At 39.2% G+C, this 19,879-nt stretch overlaps 2 protein-coding genes across 35 annotated transcripts in view; one reads left to right on the top strand and one right to left on the bottom strand.

Annotated features, from left to right (window-relative positions):
- TFG (trafficking from ER to golgi regulator) overlaps positions 1-11,785 on the top strand; it is a 37,269-nt gene extending 25,484 nt beyond the window's left edge. For 2 of the 3 annotated variants that reach the window (XM_039496898.1, XM_039496884.1), the window contains exons 7-9: positions 1,073-1,213; positions 8,028-8,117; positions 11,024-11,785. In XM_039496898.1, coding sequence (XP_039352832.1) covers positions 1,073-1,213; positions 8,028-8,117; positions 11,024-11,376 — 584 coding nt within the window. In that variant the 3' untranslated portion in view covers positions 11,377-11,785. The remainder of the gene's footprint in view (positions 1-1,072; positions 1,214-8,027; positions 8,118-11,023) is intronic. The other variant, XM_039496892.1, reaches the window with a different exon arrangement.
- A 1,386-nt stretch (positions 11,786-13,171) lies between these two features.
- LOC120403210 (ABI family member 3 binding protein) overlaps positions 13,172-19,879 on the bottom strand; it is a 315,866-nt gene continuing 309,158 nt past the window's right edge. For all 32 annotated transcript variants that reach the window (XM_039534071.1, XM_039534129.1, XM_039534193.1 and 29 more), the window contains 2 exons: positions 16,851-16,973; positions 13,172-13,932 (listed from right to left, as the gene is read on the bottom strand). In XM_039534071.1, coding sequence (XP_039390005.1) covers positions 13,817-13,932; positions 16,851-16,973 — 239 coding nt within the window. In that variant the 3' untranslated portion in view covers positions 13,172-13,816. The remainder of the gene's footprint in view (positions 13,933-16,850; positions 16,974-19,879) is intronic.

Genomic DNA, 19,879 nt, shown 5'->3' with positions numbered 1-19,879 from the left:
AGCCTCGTGAGCTGGGTAGATATTCCATGGGATAGGTTCTTACTGTTACTATAAAAATATTCATTATAAAATCCTTTGCTAGCCATATTGGAACAAATGTTAAAACTTTATCTTTGAATAGTCTTAGCTTCCCTGCCATCTATACAAAAAGCACGATATCTTCTTAATAAAAATTAGAAAAATTTCCCTGCTCTTGCTGGAGGCAGTGGAAAAAAATGAAAGCTTCTGATGTATATAGGACTGGTAGAGCAAAAGACATTCCCATTCCCAAAGCTGTGCTGATACCACTGCATAAACAAGGAAGCCAGCAGAAAGGGACACCTTTGTTTCAAATTTGTAAAACAGTGGAATGTGAAAGTAAAACTGAAAAGTACTTATCACATTTGTGTCAGTGGAAGCATATTGTATGAGTGCCTTTAAGACACAACAAATATTTATGTTTTAGGCCCCAGTCCGGCAAACGCTTAGGCGTGTGCTTAACTTTAAGCTCCTTAACGAGTCCCTTTGAAGTTAGTGGAACTACTCATGCATTGGGTTGGTAGGATTGGGGCATTAGTTTGCAGGCCTCAGATCAAAATGTACATAATTATACATTGTGTTTTTTTCAGTTAGGTATTCCAGAGCATTTTACAGCCTTAAAATATCCAGAATCCACCTAGTCTTTGTGACTTCAGACAGTTCGTTAGCATCCAAGTGACTATTTTCCCCCATTATATTTTTCAAAATTGCCATGGCAGTTAATTATTTTCAAACAAAAACCCGCTCTATCCTGACTGGGTGTAGAACCCCCAAAATACTGAAAACAAACCCCTCCCCCCATCTACCAATCAAATACATATTTACCCTAGGAAATTGTGGTAAATCACCCCAGCAGTTATTTTCCAAGTAGACTGGGTTTTAAATTTAGACTGCATATACTGTGCTGCGAAGTAGAGTTTAAACTTTTTCAAATGTAAAGCTGTGCAAAACTGGAAAGTACTTGACACAGAAAAGACATTATATTCGGTTTAAGATTATCAAATCTTTTTGCTTGTTTATTTCCCATGCTTACTATATTCTCTTGCTCTCCCAGGACCACCCAGTGCCCCTGTAGAAGAACGTTCAGGAACACCTGATAGCATTGCTTCCTCCTCTTCTGCAGCCCACCCACCTGGGGTTCAGCCGCAGCAGCCAGCATATGCAGGAAGTCAGCCTCCAACCGGTCAGATGGAAGGTGAGCAGTAACTTACATCATGAAAATTGCAGTCAGACTTCAATAATTGAGGATTGTCATGTTTTACATTAAAAGGTTACATTAGAACTTTAAATTGCACATCTAATACTATATATGACTAGGAATCTTCTAAGGAATATCAGACTCTAAAGGCCACAATTCCCCCCCATCAGAATATATATATATATTATATATATATATTTAAGATTCAATGTTAAAACAGTAGATGGTGCTGTAGCTTTGTCTTAAAAGCCAGATGGTACTGAAAAATAGAAAGGAACATTACTACAGTAATTACTGTAACACGTTGGTAGTAAAATTAGTGCAGATGTAAACGTCATTGTAAAAATTGACAGGAATGTTAGCTAGTCCAGATGTCAAACTTTACGTTAGAACTGTTTTGAAAGTCTAACTTGTACATGTTACTTTCTGTGCTGTATTTGTCACCTTTTACAGTAAATATGGGGGAATCTGTTAGAAATGCTGGGCTGTATACTATAAAGTAAGCAATTATATACTACGTGCAAATTATGTCATTTAGTGCATGTTCCTTAGAGGACAGAGACAAATTTACTCTCCTGTCCAAAAATCCAGGCCAGCTCAGCTGTTAATGCACTAATATACATTGTATAATGCTATATGGTTCTGTCACAGATAGAGTATTGTAATGGCCTTCATAATGACCTGCCAATAATTCTCCCAGTGTCTGGTTCAGAATCATGTAGCCATTGTGATGGTTTGTAGTTGTTGTTATCCTGCTAACTTTCTTCAAATGCCTTACTTAGATCTTACTTTAAAAATTCCATTTAAGATCTATACTTTGGCATTCAAAGCCCTTTATTGTACCGTGTGCCCTTCTTTTTCTCATTTGACTTAATATGCATATGCTTGAAATCTCCATTATATTCAAGTTTTTTGGTTCTACGTTGTCACTTGCAAAAACACTAACATGCGTGTCATCCCTTTTGATGGAAATCTATTCCAGGAAGGACTTGCTGTGCTAACTCTGCTTTATTTTAAGATGCAGCGTAAAGATCTTTCGCTAATATTCTTAATTTGATTTTTTTTAACTTGTGGGGCGGAATTTCATCCTTGTTTTGCTTTCTATCCTGTATATTGCAATCTACAGATCAGTGTTCAGCAGGTGAGTGTAGGTGATGAAGGTAACCCAATATCATGTGGCTAGCAAGGAAGATTTTAGGACTCAAATATGTAACGTCTGTAAACTTGAAATTGGCTGATAAGAGCCAAGTGCCCATAATATAATTAGAAAATGTCACTTTGTGTGTGGATTGGAAACAATATAACAATATATTAATATATGCTGTTTATTAATATTAACCAAATAGTAACACTTTGTTAAGCTGCTGTCTAGGATTAAGTAACACCAAACATCTGAACACCTCTGCTTTGTTGCTTGCAGCCTCATCCTTTTGTTTGATAATTCTGTTTGAGTAGTTGGCTCCTGGGACTTGTGCTGTAGATGCTTTTGGACACTAGCGATTTTAGGTCAGCCAGAAAATGTAACTGAAAAGTAAGCACTGTAACTCTAAGCTGCTAACAACTTCTTTTGTCAGCAGTTCTGTGGGAAAGGAAGTCAAATGGACAAAAACAAAGTCTGGGTTTTTACATGTTGACTTTAAAATAGAATTAAGTAACAAGGTAAAGGTTTTAAATTGCTAATACAGGTCTAGAACTGTTGTCATTTGTCAATGTCAAGTGAGTGAAAAATCACTCACTGACATGTTGGAGAGAGGCAGAAGACACAGTGAAAACTCCACAACAAAGCCTGGGTTTTCCCACTATAGGTAATTGGTCATAGTGAGAATACCTTTTAAAACAATGTAGTGTGATTTAGAAGCATGTGCAACACACATTCTTGGTATCATTTACCAAAATTAAATTGAGACAAATTCAAGGGTTTGTGTTCGTTAAACTACTCATATACTTTTTTATATCTTTTTTTTTTTTTTACAGACCTATATATATTTCATTACATGTATAAGAGTTGAAATAAAAAACTGGAATTTTCTATAAGTCCTTTCTTGCCTCTCTCAAATTCTGCTATTTCATTGAATGGAGGTGATTTTATTTTCTTCTCCTAATTTTATTTTCAAAATAGGATTCTAGGTAGTTTGGTCACAGGGAAGAGGTTAGAGATCACAGGTATTGCACTTTGGTCATCACACATATTAGTGTGTACTGTTGCTTATTCCTTGATGCATAAATAAGGAGCCTTGTCCACTTGCAAATAATGGTCACTTTCTTTATTGCTAATATTTATTTTATTTCCAATATAAATGTTAGATTGATGGGACTGAAAGCTTTGAATAGTGTTTTCTACTTTCAAAAACTGAGTTACTTTTATTGGGGGTAGTGGTGTATTAGTTTCTTTCCAGCTGAGCATAGTAAGAATTCTTTTTACTTTGTTTATGTTCTTGTTTTCTACAACAGGGCACTAAATGTTTCAAGTTGCAGACCAATTTGAAACATTGTTTCAATTTAAAACACCATCTCCGTTGTTGTTGTTATATCTCTAAATTGCTCTATCACAGTGGTACCCAACACGGTGCCCACGGGCGCTATGGCGCCCACCAGGGCATTTATGTGCGCCCGCCTAGTGCCCAGCAAGGGAGAGAAGCTGTGGCCCTGCGTCTGCCGGGGACAGAGTGCTGTGGGCTCCAGTATTCTCTGTCCTCAGGGCTTCTCTCCAGCTTCTCTCTGGATTCATATTTTATGTAATATCAAATATGATGTTTTTCATATTATTTAATGTACAAATACAAAATAAGTCTTGAAAAATTGTTGGCGCCCGCCACACTCTTCTGAAAACATGAATGTGCTACTGGCCACAAAAAGGTTGAGGACCACTGCCCTATCACATTTATTTACCTCAGATTCATCAGTCTACATTGTCACATCCTCTATACTTGAAATATTGAAGTAGCTGTTGTTATTGTACATCAAATGAACTCTAACATAGGATTCTTTTGGGTGCTGAGACTTATGAATGATTTTTGAGTTCCTGATTTCCAGTCATTCCTTGTTTTCTTACTGGAAATTTTCATGAAACATTTTGTTGATTTCAACTAAGATTCATTTAAACCAACTGTTTATGCAGACGTGGCAGCATTTTAGTGATGGGTAAGGTGAATCATGCACTAATGGATCATAAGTTTATAAAGCACCTCAGGATCTTCCTGGCTGATAGGTGCTATACAAATAAGATATTATCCATGTGCCAGGTGTAGTCTAAAGTAACGTGAAACAGTTGTCTCTGAACTTGAGAAAATCTATAACAAATGCAGGGACTGTTAAACGGTAGAATGCTTAACTTGTTAGTGTTTTCATTTATGCTGTGCAGCACTTCGCTTTGTATTATTCAGTGCACTTTGCTTTCAGGCTGGTCCTAGTAGAATGTTCATATAGCTTCAGGAATTGTATGTGCACACTAGGATCTTTACTTTTACTAGTTTCATTTGTGATTTGTAGAAACAAGACACCAGTAGCAAATTTCATAGTGAGATACTTCTTATGCAGCATTTTTTCTAGAGGTCAAATACTCCTTGCTGATTCCTCTCGAGTCCCCCATCCCTTTTAATCCAGTAAATTTTCTGTTGACAGAACAGGTGATAAGCATTCTCATACTTCTCACCAAGGTGCCTCAACCTTGGAGGGCCCACTCTAGAGGCAAGAACTTATTTTCCATGTCCATTCAATTCTTGGCTTCCGCAGCAGGTGCCAGTGGTTTCATTTCTGATATGGTCACTAGTAACTGTACAGACACAACCAGCTTCCTTCAAGTGACCTACCAAACAGCAGTCTGACAGGAAAGGCTTTCAGTAATAATATGTAGGGCTTGATCTGAAATGGTGATATAGGTGAGAGTCTCTCCAGTACCCTCATCAAATACCCTAGTTAGTTTCTTATCCTTTTACTTGTCTCGCATTGTTCCCAACTAAATTTTTAAGTTTCTTGGACTGAGACAAGAAAAAATGCTTTTAAGTTCCTCAGATGTAACTTTTAATGATTGATGACAGGTTTAACTTATTTTTTCCCATTCCCCATCAACATGAATGGTGTAGGAGCCTTTTCGGAGAATGGGATGGGGGAGAGGCCTCATCAGTGTCATGATGAGTGAGAGAGTATTTTAAGGGTCTCTAAGAGGGAATGTTGCTAAAGAAGAAGATAGAAGCTTTGTTCCTAATGGCAACTACCACAACATCAGGGAACATGACAGAACCACTTCCTTAAGCATCCCTCCCTAGATGAGCTTTTTACTTTGGCTTATGGCTCAGTTTCTAAAGGTCTCATTGTCTTTCTACTATCCCCTTTTTTTAAAAGATGGCCAGTACGTTCCTCTCTGTCGTTTCTCTTATGATTCTCTTCCCCTGCTCTGTGTATTATCTTACTTGATGTAATCCCAAGTGGAACTGGGAGCAACTCTCTGCATAAATTAGATGAAGAAATTAGACGAAGGTTTCTAACCATTAGAGGAGTGAAGTTCTGGAACAGCCTTCCAAGGGGAGTAGTGGGGGCAAAAGACATATCTAGCTTTAAGACTAAGCTTGATAAGTTTATGGAGGGGATGGTATGATGGGATAGCCTAATTTTGGCAATTAATTTTGCAATCGATCTTTGATTATCAGCAGGTAAGTATGCTCAGTGGTTTGTGATGGGATGTTAGATGGGATGGAATCTGAGTTACTGCAGAGAATTCTTTCCTGGGTGCTGGCTGGTGAGTCTTGCCCACATGCTCAGGGTTTAACTGATCGCTGTATTTGGGGTCGGGAAGGAATTTTCCTCCAGGAAAGATTGGCAGAGGCCCTGGAGATTTTTCGCCTTCCTCTGCAGCATGGGGCACGGGTCACTTGCTGGAGGATTCTCTGCACCTTGAGGTCTTCAAACCACAATTTGAGGACTTCAGTAACTCAGACATAGGTTAGGGGTTTGTTATAGAAGTGGATGGGTGGGATTCTGTGGCCTGCGTTGTGCAGGAGGTCAGACTAGATTATCATAATGGTCCCTTCTGACCTTAAAGTCTGTCTATAAAGAATTTGGAAAGAGGTATTGTTCTTTTATTCACTCCCTTTCATTTAGCTAGTGCACACCTGCACTTAAGACCAAGAGTTTGGTTTTGGTGCAGAATTCAAACAGCCTGATTTTTATTGATAACTGCGGGATGTGTGACATCATTTCTGAATATGGAGCACTTACTGTCTTAGACAAAGTGCCCTAGAAACAAGTGGTCACTGGCAGACTAATTCCACAGTGTTAACAAATATCAGTGTAAAACCTTTTCTTAGGCTGTCAAACAAAGGAGGTAAAAACGAACACTTTATTTTCTTCCGATCAGTAAAAGTGAGAGCCTCCACTTTCTTTCTCTGTCCATTCCCTTGCTGAGATTTTTAGCTTGGTGTGAAATACCACAAAATAAGGAATGTAAATTGTTGTTTAAAACCTTTCCGACCCCTCTGCATGACATAGATTCAAGACCACTTGATAGGTTTGCTCCTTTTTCCCCATCCTCGGTCCAGAGATTAGCTTTTATTTTCCTTTTGGCAGCTTGAGACTCCCCTTTTGTTAAATGTGCACAAGACAGCAGATACTGGAGTTGTAAAATGTGAGATTTTACTGTTGGATTTTTTTCTGTGGACTTTGCCTACAGAGTTGGAATGTAAATAGCATTGATCCTTTTGCATTTTTTTTAAAAGTGGATGTATATAAAAATTGTATGTTGTTGCTGTTGGTGAGGGAGGAGGAGGCTTACAGACAGTTCTTGTGACTCTTGATCTAGTCTTCATGAGGAATAGCTCAAAAGATACAGAAATTAATCATTTTGCTGCTTCTGCAGTTTTCCTCAGATTTTTTGCAGCAGAAATAGTAAATGGTACACAAACATGTAGTGGACATAGTGCTGTCAGCTATGTCTGCCAAAGCTAAGCCAAACATGAGGTTTGGCAGCCACGCTGTGGCTTCTTCTTTGCATAGTATTTGTGCAGTGGAGGAGGGTTGAAAAGTAGATCCCTCGAGCTCAACAGAGCACAGACCAAGGAAAGTCTGAATCAGTGTTCAATAGCAGATTTAAAAAAACAAAAACAAAACAGAAAAAGCAAACACTAAAGTGCAAAGTTAGCCTAAGAGAACTGAAATACAGCATTGAATTTAGCAAATAAAAATATTAAAATGGAACTTCTGATCTTAGGTGTGTGGTTTTCTTTAAAAGTGTTTACTCCTGGGCCTCTTGGAAAACTTGGCTTATAGCAAGCTGAATATGCTAAAGGATGTCTGGAATATGAGATGAGAGTGAATAATGTACCATTCTCCGTAGAATACTGCCCACAGAAAACGTGGTATAAACAGGCAGACAGTGGAGATTAAAGAGGAAAACACCCTAGTTTTTTTAAGCCCTATTTATTAAGATCCTTTATTAAACAATAAAAACATCACTAGCCCTGAGCTAAACCACTGTTAATTATGGCACATGATACTTGTTGCATCACAAGACCCTCCAAAACCCACAATCTGTTAAGAAAAAACTTGTTTACCGGGCTTTGCAGGTTAAATAAAACACACTTCTTATCACACCAATATTGTGGGATCTGTAAAGACGAACACCTTGTAACTAACCCTTATGCAGAAGCATTCTACGATCTGTTGTTGTAATTCCCTGTTTTTAAAAATGTGCTATAGGATGGGCTCTGAGACCCAAATTGCTTCTTAGCCATTGGCCACCAGACCATTGTGTATGATGTCAGATTTTGGGCCTCAGGTACTGTGTTCCTTTACTAAAAAACGTGTTTTTAATATGTAGGCCAGATGTATCCACAGTACCAACAGGCTGGTTATCCTGCTCAGCAGCCACAAGTTCAGCCTCAGCAACAATATGGTGTGCAGTATCCAGGTAAGCAGCTGCTGTTTTCAAATTTCTGTGTAGGTACAGAATAGGATCACTACAGTTTTCTTAGTGCCAAAGTATTAATTTCACTTCAGCTGTACTTGAGTGCCAGTGCAAGGCGCTGAGCATCCTTAACTTCCATTGATGTCAGTGGGATTAGAGGGCATTCAGCAGCTCCTTAAAATATATTGCCCTTAATTTGTCAGTATTTCTGTTCGCCTAGCAATAACTGTAGATCTGTAAAGTTAATGCTGATGTTTGATTTCCTAACATTCAATGCTACTTGATACTGAACTAGAGAGGATTTTTCGGGGTTACCCAACAGACTTGCTTTGTTACAAAGACAAACAAATTGAAAGAAAATTGCCGTTAGACAGCTTCTTACCTCCTTACAATGTTTGTAGTTCTGTTGGAAAAAAAGATGAAATACTCCATTCTGATGCCTCTAGTAAGTGATGCCACCCAACCCAATAAATTGTACAAGAAAATGCCGCAGCCTCTCAATACCTTACAAATCAAATACAGCATCCAAACAGAGGCCTTTCCATTAGTTTACATTTGGTATGAATACTGGATTGTACCAGTTCTTCTGTATTTATCTAAACTGTCACCCAAAAGAAACTAGTATCGGCAGAATACTTTAATGCTGTGACCTTGTGCTACCTGATTGAGGGGGTGAAACTGAATAAAAAGCTAGGCTTCTACATGGCCCCAAAATGAAAAAATATTAGGCTTGCTTTCAGCTGAGAGACATGGAAAAAGGGAACTTTGAATTTCCTTTTAAATTATACAATATCTAATTGATCCTAGTAGTAATTCAGTTTATTCAGCTATTTAGTTATTGAGACAGTAATCAATTAATAAAGGTATTTATTCATCCTTTCAGATACTGCAGAGTAACACTGCTCTGATCCCATAACCCTATGAAAAGTTTCATAAAGGCCAGTAGACAAATATCAGTATGAGCATCTCTGCCAGTTCTTTTAAACTTACATTGCAGGAAATTGGTACAATATAAATTCAGAGAGTGCATATCCTTAGTGTTTAATCACATACCAAGTTTTATCTCACTCAAACGCAAACCTTTGCAGAACACATACACAAGGAATAGGAATTGTTTGTTTCTATATAGATGAAGCTGTTGCTGTTTTTAAAAACGTATGTAGCAAGGTGCACTAATTTGAAGAGTTTAATTTACTTTCAAGAATAGACTGTTTATCCTTTTGCATAACTGGTAAGCGAGCCTTGAAACTTGGTTTGGGTAAGAGCTTTGGAAACTTCAGACATGGCGGTTTGTTGTTCTCAATGTGTCATCTTGTTCCTCCTCTCAGCACTCTGCTAAGCTGTGGCTAACTGCTCTGTGTAGACACACACGCACCCCCCGCTCACCCCCATGCAAAATTCATGATTTGAAGACAGTGTCAGACCTTCTGAAACCTAATTTCAGCAGAGGTAGGAGGATCTGTCTGATGCTTTCCAGTCTTGAGATTTGAATGGTTCTTCTGGTTTCCAAGCTAGTTTTACTCATCCTTAATAGTAACACGCTAGCAGACGTATCTGGTATTCTACTAGAAGAGTTTCTATGAAGGTTTGATATATTGTGGGAGTTCTACTTTCTCGAACTCCACAACTTTCTAAAAGTGTCAGTGAAACAAAACAAATTTGGAAACCTCAAACTGCAATGAACTATTTTTCTAAAGAGATTTATTTATTGGATTAATCTGCCAAGGTAGGGCTCCTCATAAATAAACTCTTCACAGATGGCAGTCAAGGTAGATCTATACCCTTTCCCTCTGTAGCTTTCATTCCTTGATCCGCATCAGAGGGATTGGACTTGTTTTGAATATTCCTCCCTCCTTTCAAGCACCACTTTCCTCTAACAGTGGGTTATAGTTCCCATTCTCCTCTTCTGGCAGATAGGCTTGGCATAGTGCTGACTTTTGGTCATGCCAATGAAAATGGAACCTTTGAAAGGTTTGTTTCACGAGTAAATGTTGAGGCCAGTTTCAAGGTGAGTTCAAAATTTACTCCAATGCATTCTTCAATCCTTATTTTCTATCTTCAGGGCTGTGCGTTTTTAATAATTCTTGTGTATCTGGTGTTTAATGCTGACAGGATTCCAGTCAATGGAGAGATTTCATTGCAAGTAGCTGCAGGTGTGTTTCATGACAGAGATAAAAGTAGCTATCACTTTATAGAAGGATTTTTGTTGTTTATATCGCCAGTCTGAGAAATTCCCAGGGAAGCTGCTTTTACACAAATAAATCACATTTGGGACATATTAAACTGATGCCAGCAACAGTTGTACCTTAAGTGCTGTTCTGCAAAGTGCTTTCACATTTGTAATCTTTGACTTCTCTTTAGCTAATGAATACTAAAAGTTGAGAACCAAACAAAACACTAGGCAGTGATTTAGGTGTGAATTCAGTGCAAGTATTCTGCACTGACTTATGATTTACTGACTGAAAGAAACAAAGTTAAAGCAGCTGTCTCAAATGAAACTTTGCTTTTCAGTGTACATTTGACACCTTTAAATTCCTTCATAATGTGAAATTGAAGAGCCCGTATACTATCTTCCCCTTGTTTCTCAAATAGAAACCTTGGGAATAATTATCGGTATGAAACCTGTAATCAAGGTTGTGTCTTTTGGTCTGAATTAAAAACTTTTTCCCGTTACTAGAGTGTGTTCCATTTTAGCGCACCACAGACAGTTAGTGTTTATGTGACGGACAAGAAAAAGTTCATTACCATCCAGCTGTCTGTTGCATATCTCAAACCTCAGGATTGTTTCTTGTGCTTATTAGCGATCACTCAAATACCTGTTTATAAGGAAATAATCACTGTCTCAAAGCAAATATGCTGCGTTATTCTCACCTGACTGTATTGCTTTGGTGTTTGTTTTGTCTTTCTAGCAGGCTACAGCCAGCAGCCTGCTCCTCAACAAGGACAGCAGTTCCCAGGATACAGTCAGCAGGCATCACAAGCTCCTGCTCCTGGCTTTCCTGCTCAGCCTCAGCAGCAGTACCAGGCAAGCTCCTACCCACCACAGAACTATACTACACAAGCCTCCCAGCCTGCTAATTATAACGTGGCCCCTGCTTCCCAAGCTGCAATGGCTCCAAGCCAGGCAGGCGCGTATCAACCAAGGCCGGGTTTCACACCACCCCCTGGCGTGACTCCCCCTCCAAGTGGCCCTAACCCTTATGCACGCAACCGTCCTCCCTTTGCTCAGGGCTATACTCAGCCAGGACCTGGCTACCGATAAGGAAGCTCAGCTGCTGAATGACGCGAGTAGCTATTAACTACTACATCCCAACAGATTCCAATATTTAAAATTGGTATTGATGTTCCGAAACAATGAGAAGTCAGCATTCTTTCAGTGTTGTTGGAACAAAAGACCAAATGAATCTTATTTCCTGCTTTAAAATATATCCGCTTCCTACTTAGATTTTGGGTTTTTGGAAACACTTCCTAAATGTTTGTAAGGTGATTGAGATTCTAGCTTGCCTTGTCTGAAGGGAATTAAAATGCTAGTTGGAAATTTTAGCCCACTTATCAGGCTTGTTTTTATTAACATGATGTACTAAATTAGACCCACTCTGGAATTAAAACTAGGTATTATGTATAAATTGTAACATTCACATTGAACGCTAATAAAAATATTGAATCCAGTACTTGTTTTTTTAATTATTAAGCACATTTCTTTCTACAGGCATACCTGTCACCCTATGACCTATTCTTGCCAGGCCATAAGGGAAAGTACTTTTTTTTTTTTTTTTTTTAAATTATCGTTACCTGTGACACACGCACTGCTTTTGCATATGTTACATTCAGGACTAACTAACTTACCAAATCACATTAGTTTTCACTGCATTAATACAGCTCACTTTGAGTGACATAGCAGTGGCTTTAAACTGTCATTTGGTGGAAGCTTTGACTTGATAGAAATTTTTTGGTGTTAATGTTTCCAGGCCCACCAAGGAGTATAATTTTTTTTTTTTTTAATGCAAACCTTTTTGCCAGCTGGAGAAACTTGGAGAGAGTAATTCTACAAACTTCATTCTGAGCCCAGGAAAAAACCAATCAGTGCCTGTAACAAACCCCACAGGCACAAACCCAATATCCCTCAGTTACAAGGAAAAACAGTTTAAAGAGCTGTGCAAACCTAATGGAAATATTTCAAGAAACCCTGACCCTTCAGGTTCTTCTTACTGTAGTGATGGTTCATTCAGAAAAGGATTGACAGAGTAGGTGAGACATGCTTGTAATGTAGCCTCTTCTGATGAGAAAAGGCTGCCAGTTTGGTGCTCCCTTTCACCCACCATTTTGTCTCAATGTACAACACTTGAGTAGAAAACCAGTCTATATAAAACAACTTTACATGAGTAAAAAATATTTTATTAGAGTACAGTGTACCTGCAATGTACTTTATAAGGCATTTTCTAGAAATGACATTTCTTTGGTGTTCCTTTTTAAAACAATGAATAAACACCCTGCTTAAAAAAAATCTCTTTATTTAGTTCATAAATGTTCAAGCAATACAACATCTAGTATTTTGGGAAGGGAAGACAGGGTAAGTAGATTTTCAATGGAACTACTATAAAGTAATTTTGAGAATTAATTTCATTCTACTTTGCCCCTTGTCTCACACTAACAATTCTTTGAAAAAGCGTTTTTTTTTGTTTTTTTTACTAAAGCAAAACCTGATTGTGCTTTAAAGACTGGTATTTCGAGCATATCCTCCTACACCTCATTAAATTCTGTGGTGCTATACATTTGGCCTGCAAAGTAGTTCATCAAAACTTCAGAAAACTCACTGCAGTAGAAGCAGATTTGACTTCTGTTCCCCATGCACAATGCCAGCCTGATTAAATAAAAATACTATTAATCAACTTGGCATGGAGTACCACCAAAGCTAATCAGGTTCTATTTTAAGTAGCAACTGTGTTTAGGGACACTGCCTGGTCATGTGGTTAAAATTATAGGATGTGTTTCTACTATTGAGTTTCTTGGTGGCAGAATCTACACTTCTGTCATAGATTTGAAGCTCTGCTTTTAAAAAAAAATTAGAATTGCTTTCTTGGTGCTAAAGCATTAAAATATAACAAGCTTTCTTCCAATTTTGGCAAGAGCACAAATTGTCTAGTTAGCTGTAAGGGGAAAAGCTCTTCAATCTGAGAATTTATAAAGTACAGAAGTCAGTTTGAGAGCTTTCCCCATGTACTTAAATTATTGAATTAGACTTTACGGAATTACCTCGACAGGTAGCATAGGACACTATATATTTCAGTAACAATCAGAATGCATATCTAAAATTAAATGTATACTGCAGTTTCATGATCAGCTTTGCCATAACTCTCCCTCAAAATATTTATTACAACATTGTGATAAATAATATACAAACTGTATCTTTTAAAATACCATATAAACTGTACCTTGATACCCACAATACAGGGAGCCAGCTTCCCCAGACCTTATCCTATGACATGTGCTTAGCTTGCTTTTTGGTAAAATGGAGTGACTATAGTAAGCAGCCTATGCTATTAAACACAAAGCAGTATTGTCATTAGAGTTTTATAAACTTTATACATAGGTAAACATGTTTAAATGACAGGAGGGCCATAAACATTTCCATCTCTGAACTTGTTGGGGGTAAGGGCAAGGGTAGTGATAGACCTTCTTTCATTTCCAAGTTCATGTAGCAGCTACCATTTACCAGGTATTGAAGTTCCACACTCGTACCAATGAACGTAGGTAATATGGGTCTCTCCACCTATTTTTCCAAACTTGACAGGTTCCTGGCGAACTGCTCTGAAGAAGCCTAATAAACAGTGAGGAAAGGCTTAGTACAGGGCGGGGAGAAAAAGACGCTACCTTTCAAAGGTGGCTCCTGATTCTCAGAGGGAGTTTATCTGACTTCAGAAGCTCAGTGGAAAGTTCAGCCCTTACCAACTGCTTGAATACTGTGAGCTGAATTTAGACACATACCATAGCCAATAAGAGAAAATAGTTTGTCCAGCAGCACACAACAATAATCCATTCTGGACAAGTTGTGGGGAGAAGAGGAAACAACCCCTGCATCCTGAGAAGGTGGGTGGGTGTGTGTGTGGGGGGGGGGGGCGCAGGGGGAAGGGGGCCCAGCTTGCCTTCTCTGGGGCCTCCCTATCCAGAATGCACATGGCAAATAGGCAGGAAGTGGAGCACTCACTTTCTCCCTGTTGCCACTGAAAGTGCTTGTGGGGGAGGAGGGGAGACTGTCTCAGATCCCTCCCTTTGAAGTCCTCAAGGCACACAGCAGACATGTGCAGGGGTTGCTGTGCTGCCCAGCCCTATAATAGGCACATCTGAACTGTATCCCAGATGCTGTGGGTTTTGCCAGTTTTGGGGCTCAGGAAGGAATTTTCCCCGGGGCAAGAATGACAAGGTGCTTGGTGTTTTTCCCCCTCCCCTCACCACTTTCCTTGCAGTATCCTGGAAGCCTGGTGTGAGGTTAATGAGGAGTAAGGACAGAGTTTAAAAGTTAAGAGTTTGGAATTTCATTGCAGCTGGCATCTAATGCCTGTGAAGGTGCCAGCGCCCAGAGGTAAATGCACCCAGGAGATTATTGGGGAACCCCATGAGCCGATGAGGAAGGCTTTCATATGTCATGTGTACCCTCAATTCCTCTTGCAGGGGGAGGGCGAGAGGATTCTGAGTGGTCTGAACCCTAGTGGATAGACTGAAAAGGGCCAGCACAGAATCGTGGTTATTTGGCATCACACTGGAGCCAGAGAACTGCCTGCTGGGGGGGATAGTGTGCCAAAGTTAAAGTTGCAGCCTTCTACTTTAAAAAAGTGAGCATCTGCTGAAACTGGTTTTACTTTTGGAGAAGAATAGCCAGTAAGTGACCCTCTTGTAGTTATGTTAACATTGGGAAAAATCCATTAGCTTTTAACATAGCAACTTCGAGTGAAATGCATACTGAACTTATCTTGTGGACACGTATGTAAATATGATCTTTTGGACGATTTAGCAGCTGAGGTAGAAACTGTTAAGCTTGGTACCTGAGGGCAAACATTAATTCTGGTTGTGGCGTTTGAAAGCTTACCAGGTACTGTACTTGTGTATAAATGCTTTTAAAAACGAAATCTGGCATTTCTGAGCTTTACTGGCTTGACAATGCCGGTTCGAATACAAACAAACATTTATTTGCTCTCAGGAAGGCAACTGCAAGAGGTTCAGATTTATCCTTTTTGGACATAAGTTACATTATGGGGATTTAATTAGTATTTAGGGCTTAATATGTGCTTTTAATGTGCGAAGTACCTAACATACATTAAGGCCTGGTCTACATTCTGATTTTTGTGCTGGTATAAATACCTCAGTTAGGTATTTTTTTTAAAAACATAAATCAATAGCCATATGCAGCCCGTAGTGTGGATGCCTTATGCTGGTATAGCTTATTCCACTTCCCTGTATAGGAAGGGTAATAAGATATATGGGTAGGACTACATCCACCTTACGGTCTGTTGTTGTGCTTTAATCACCCTGGTATCTCTAAAGCAGTACATCTTTTCTGTGTAAACAAAGCCTAAGGCCAGGTCTACACTTGGAAGGCTTTGCCAGTGTAGCTATACCAGAATACTATACCAGCAAAGCTCTCCTAAGTGTATCAAAAGTGCAGTTTGGCCAGTTTAACTGCATCTACACATGGGGCTTTTGCTGACACAGGCAGCTATGTCAGTGATGAATCACACCTCATCGTAGCTATGCTGCCAAAAGTCTGAGGTTTAGAGTCTCAACTCCTTGTGAGGTAGATATTGGTAATCAGGCCTTAGTTATCACCATTTTACAGATGATGAAAAATGTGGGGAAGAGAGATTGTGACTTGTCCACGGCCATGCCTCAAGTTTGAAGTTGTGATTAGAAACAGTTCAAGACATCTAGTCCTATTCGCAGCTGCCTCTCTGGAGTCTAGGCATCTGATTTGAATTGCAGTGTATGTACTGAATTACTGCAGTAGGAATTCCCCCCACAATTAATTTTTCCTTTCCAGTTTGTCCATTATCACTAAGCAAAGCTACATAATGCACAACTCAGCTGATTTATAGCACTTTAAAACCAACCATGTCAGTGTGCCCATAAATCTACAAACTGGCAGGAAGGCTAAGGCAATGGTTTTCTTTAAAGGCTTTTAATGTGTAACACGGATGAAAAAAATCTGTTGGGAAGTTTAAATATGAGAGAGCTCTTACTATCTCCCACCATATTAGTGACAGTTCCCCTCTATCACAGCACTGTTCATCATCAAACCACACCGTGCTGCACAAGAAGGAAATGCACAATATTAGCTCTGTAATGCAAAATTACAGATGAACTTGAGGCAGAGCACAGAATTCAGTGTCAAAGCCACAGTTAGAACTTGGGAGCTCCTGATTCTGTCCCTCTAAGTGAAGAGCATGTCAAAGGGCTTTCCTTTCCAGGATAAAAGGTTGCATCATTCTTACACCATCTAACTCCCAGGTGGCTGACAACTGTAGGCTGGCTAATCCTTAATGGTTTTGGGGGTGTGGGGTGGAATAGCATCTTGCCAGGCATGAAGGATAGTTTTGATCTGCTGGGAAGATAGCTAAATTTGGGACTCTACCCTGTCTAACTCAGACTGGGTATTAGCCTTAAAGCCCTCAGCAGGAGAAAAATCAAACCCTGGGGTTGGGGGAGATTTTGAGTTTTGTTACAAGTACACTCTTCAGAACTTACCATCTTTGGTTGGTAGCTGGTCTGGGAAAACTCGCTGCCCTGTCCGTCCGTCTAAAAATGAGTCCACAAATTGACAATGATCTTCTCCATGTCCCCTCTCATCTCCTATGTTGTAAAATTGTCCTGAAAATAGAAAGAAAATATCATGAGGAAAACCCTTTGAAGATCAACAACATCAAAGCTTTTGTTAGTTCCTTTGTAGTTGAGCAGGTTCTGAACTGAGTTCCAGGATTCATTGTGTCTCACTGTTAAGTCTGATGCTGCCCCAATTAAGCTCTAACTCTGTTTTGCAGCATCGTCCAAATGCCCAAACACAATGCCAATTAAACACTGTTGTTTGGCAAAAGCACAAATTTCCATGTTTTTTCCCCCTGATAGGGGATATTTTATATAACATCAGTGCTGATCTGAGCCTGCTCCAGTTTGCCAGAAGCTGGGAATGGGTGACGGGATGGATCATTTGATGATTACCTGTTCTATTCATTCGCTCTGGGGCACCTGGCACTGCCACTGGTGGAAAACTGGGCTAGATGGACCTTGGGTCTGACCCAGTATGTCCATTCTTAAGTTCTATTGAAAAAGCAATCCAAAATGACTCCAGAGAAATTCTTATGGGCCATATCTAACACATAGCAGGCCAGATTCTTCAAGCCTGCTCGCCCTTTTTGTGCTTACAATGTGTGTATAATTCACATTCTAGAGATGACTAAATAGCTAATATGTACCCACCCATGCATTAGGTGAGAAGCATGAGAAAAAACACCAAGCTAACTCTTATTGGACCTACAGAAAAAATATTTTCAGATAAACATATCATTGCTTCATTAATGCTCTCCTACATGTTATTCTTAAAATGACTGATAACATAAAACATCCAAAGAGCTTAAGGGCTAAATGTTGGTTCCCTTAAACAGAATGATTAGGTTCAAGTTTACAGGTAAAATCCTCCCAAACAAGGACCAACAATTTATCAATGTCTTCCCAAACAAAAGATAAAACAATCAATCTTCCTGCATAAAAATAGATCTAAATGTTGACTGTGCAGAGAAAAGGCAGTAGACAAACAAAATCTCCCTTTGGAGGAAATGCCTTGCCAAAATGTTCATCTCTGGTTGACTAGTCTTTGTGCATGAAATTTTGCTGTTCCTTTTGAAATATACCAAAGAAGTCCACCACAGTAGCATTTAACTTCAGAAATTGGAACTACACAAAAATGAGGAAGCTAGTTAAATGGAAATTAAAATCAATAAAAAGTGAGGTGGCAACATTTGCAGATGACACAAAATTACTCAAGATAGTTAAGTCCAGAGCAGACTCCAAAGAGTTACAAAGGGAACTCACAAAAGTGTGTGACTGGGCAACAAAATGACAGATGAAATTCAGTGTTGATAAATGCAAAATACAGCACATAGTATTATGTTTTCCAATCTATACACACAAAATGATGGGGTCTACCTTAGCGGTCACCATTCAAGAAAGAGATCTTAGAGTCATTGTGGATAGTTCTCTGAAAATATCGACTCAGTGTGCAGCAGCAGTCAAAAAAACTAATAAAAAGATTAAAAAGACTGGGACTTTTCAGCCTGGAGAAGAGGTGAGTAAGAGGGGATATGATAGAGTCTATAAAATCATGACAGGTGTGGAGAAAGTGAATAAGGAGTTGTTACTCCTTCGCATAAAACAAGAACTAGGGGGTCACGCACTGAAATTAATAGGCAGCAGGTTTAAAACAAACAAAAGGAAGTATTTCTTCACATAACATACAGTCAACCTGTGGAACTCTGCCAGGGGATGTTGTGAAGGCCAAAAATGTAGTGGGGTTCAAAAAAGAATTAGATAAGTTCATTGCGGATAGGTCCATCAGTGGCTATTAGCCAAGATGGTCAGGGATGCAACCCCATGGTCTGGGTGTCCCTAAAGCTCTGATTGGCGGAAGCTGGGAGTGGATGATAGGCTGGATCACTCAATGATTGCCTGTTTTGTTCATTCTCTCTGAAGCATCTGGCACTGGCCACTATCAGAAGACAGGATACTGGGCTAGGTGCACCACTGGTCTGACCCAGTGTGGCCATTCTTATGAAAGGCACTTATTGTTGTTTTCGTTTTCAGCTGTATTTGTGCTTCTTCCATGGGAGAGTTGGTCTCCAGTGCTCATTAGGAGGGAGCTTCTCTTGGATAAATTTTCAAAGTGAAATGAAGACTATTCAGGCAGCTCAAAGTTGCAGCTTCCAAAGGCCACATTTAAAATTTAACTCTTTAATGATTTTAACTGGCATTATTTGCTGGACTGCTTACATTGCAGTGCTAAGGAGGATTGTTAAATGAGATCAGAAGAGGCTGCTGTTTTATAATAACAGTATTGGCATGTTTAGAATAGAGCAGTTTTCCTCTGTAACACAAATACTGAATACAAGTGGGTATCTATTACTAATACACAGTTGCTTTCAACTACTGCAACATAAAGACACACTCCAAAAAACTCCTTTATCACTCATCATCTTAAATGATTAAAAATGAAATTAATACAGGCCCCTAGCTTATAAAGAAATCTGTCCATGTGGCTTTCAGGAGGCCTCTGCATAGGTAGATCTTTTTTGCGGGATCTACTAACATGTCACCATGTATATTGCTCACCTTTAAGAATTTTCCTCAGCCTGGAGTTTCCCTTTCAGGCTTTCACACACTATCATGATGCTACAATATTTGAATGTGAACAAGTTCAGTTTTCACTGGAAATTTTGTTTTTTAAATAGCGTGGAGAAAGTTGATATTGATGTTTGGTTTTGTAAAAGCTACCAGTACCTCTCTAATATATTTCAGAAGGGGAGAAAAGCAGAGGGAAACTAATAAATGAACAAAATGGAAACAAAGGAAGTGACTGACTGTGATAGTTTGAGGTATCACCTTTTGGAATGATCTGCATAACTCACTCAGGGCTCAGCTGGACAAATAATGGGATCATCCCAAATGTCTGCTAAGACTCCCCTTAACAGCACCTCATACCATATATTAGTTCTATATATATTGCG

Source organism: Mauremys reevesii, linkage group 1, assembly GCF_016161935.1.
Source record: "Mauremys reevesii isolate NIE-2019 linkage group 1, ASM1616193v1, whole genome shotgun sequence".
Taxonomy (NCBI): Eukaryota; Metazoa; Chordata; order Testudines; family Geoemydidae; genus Mauremys; species Mauremys reevesii.
This window is presented reverse-complemented; position numbering and strand designations above follow the sequence as displayed.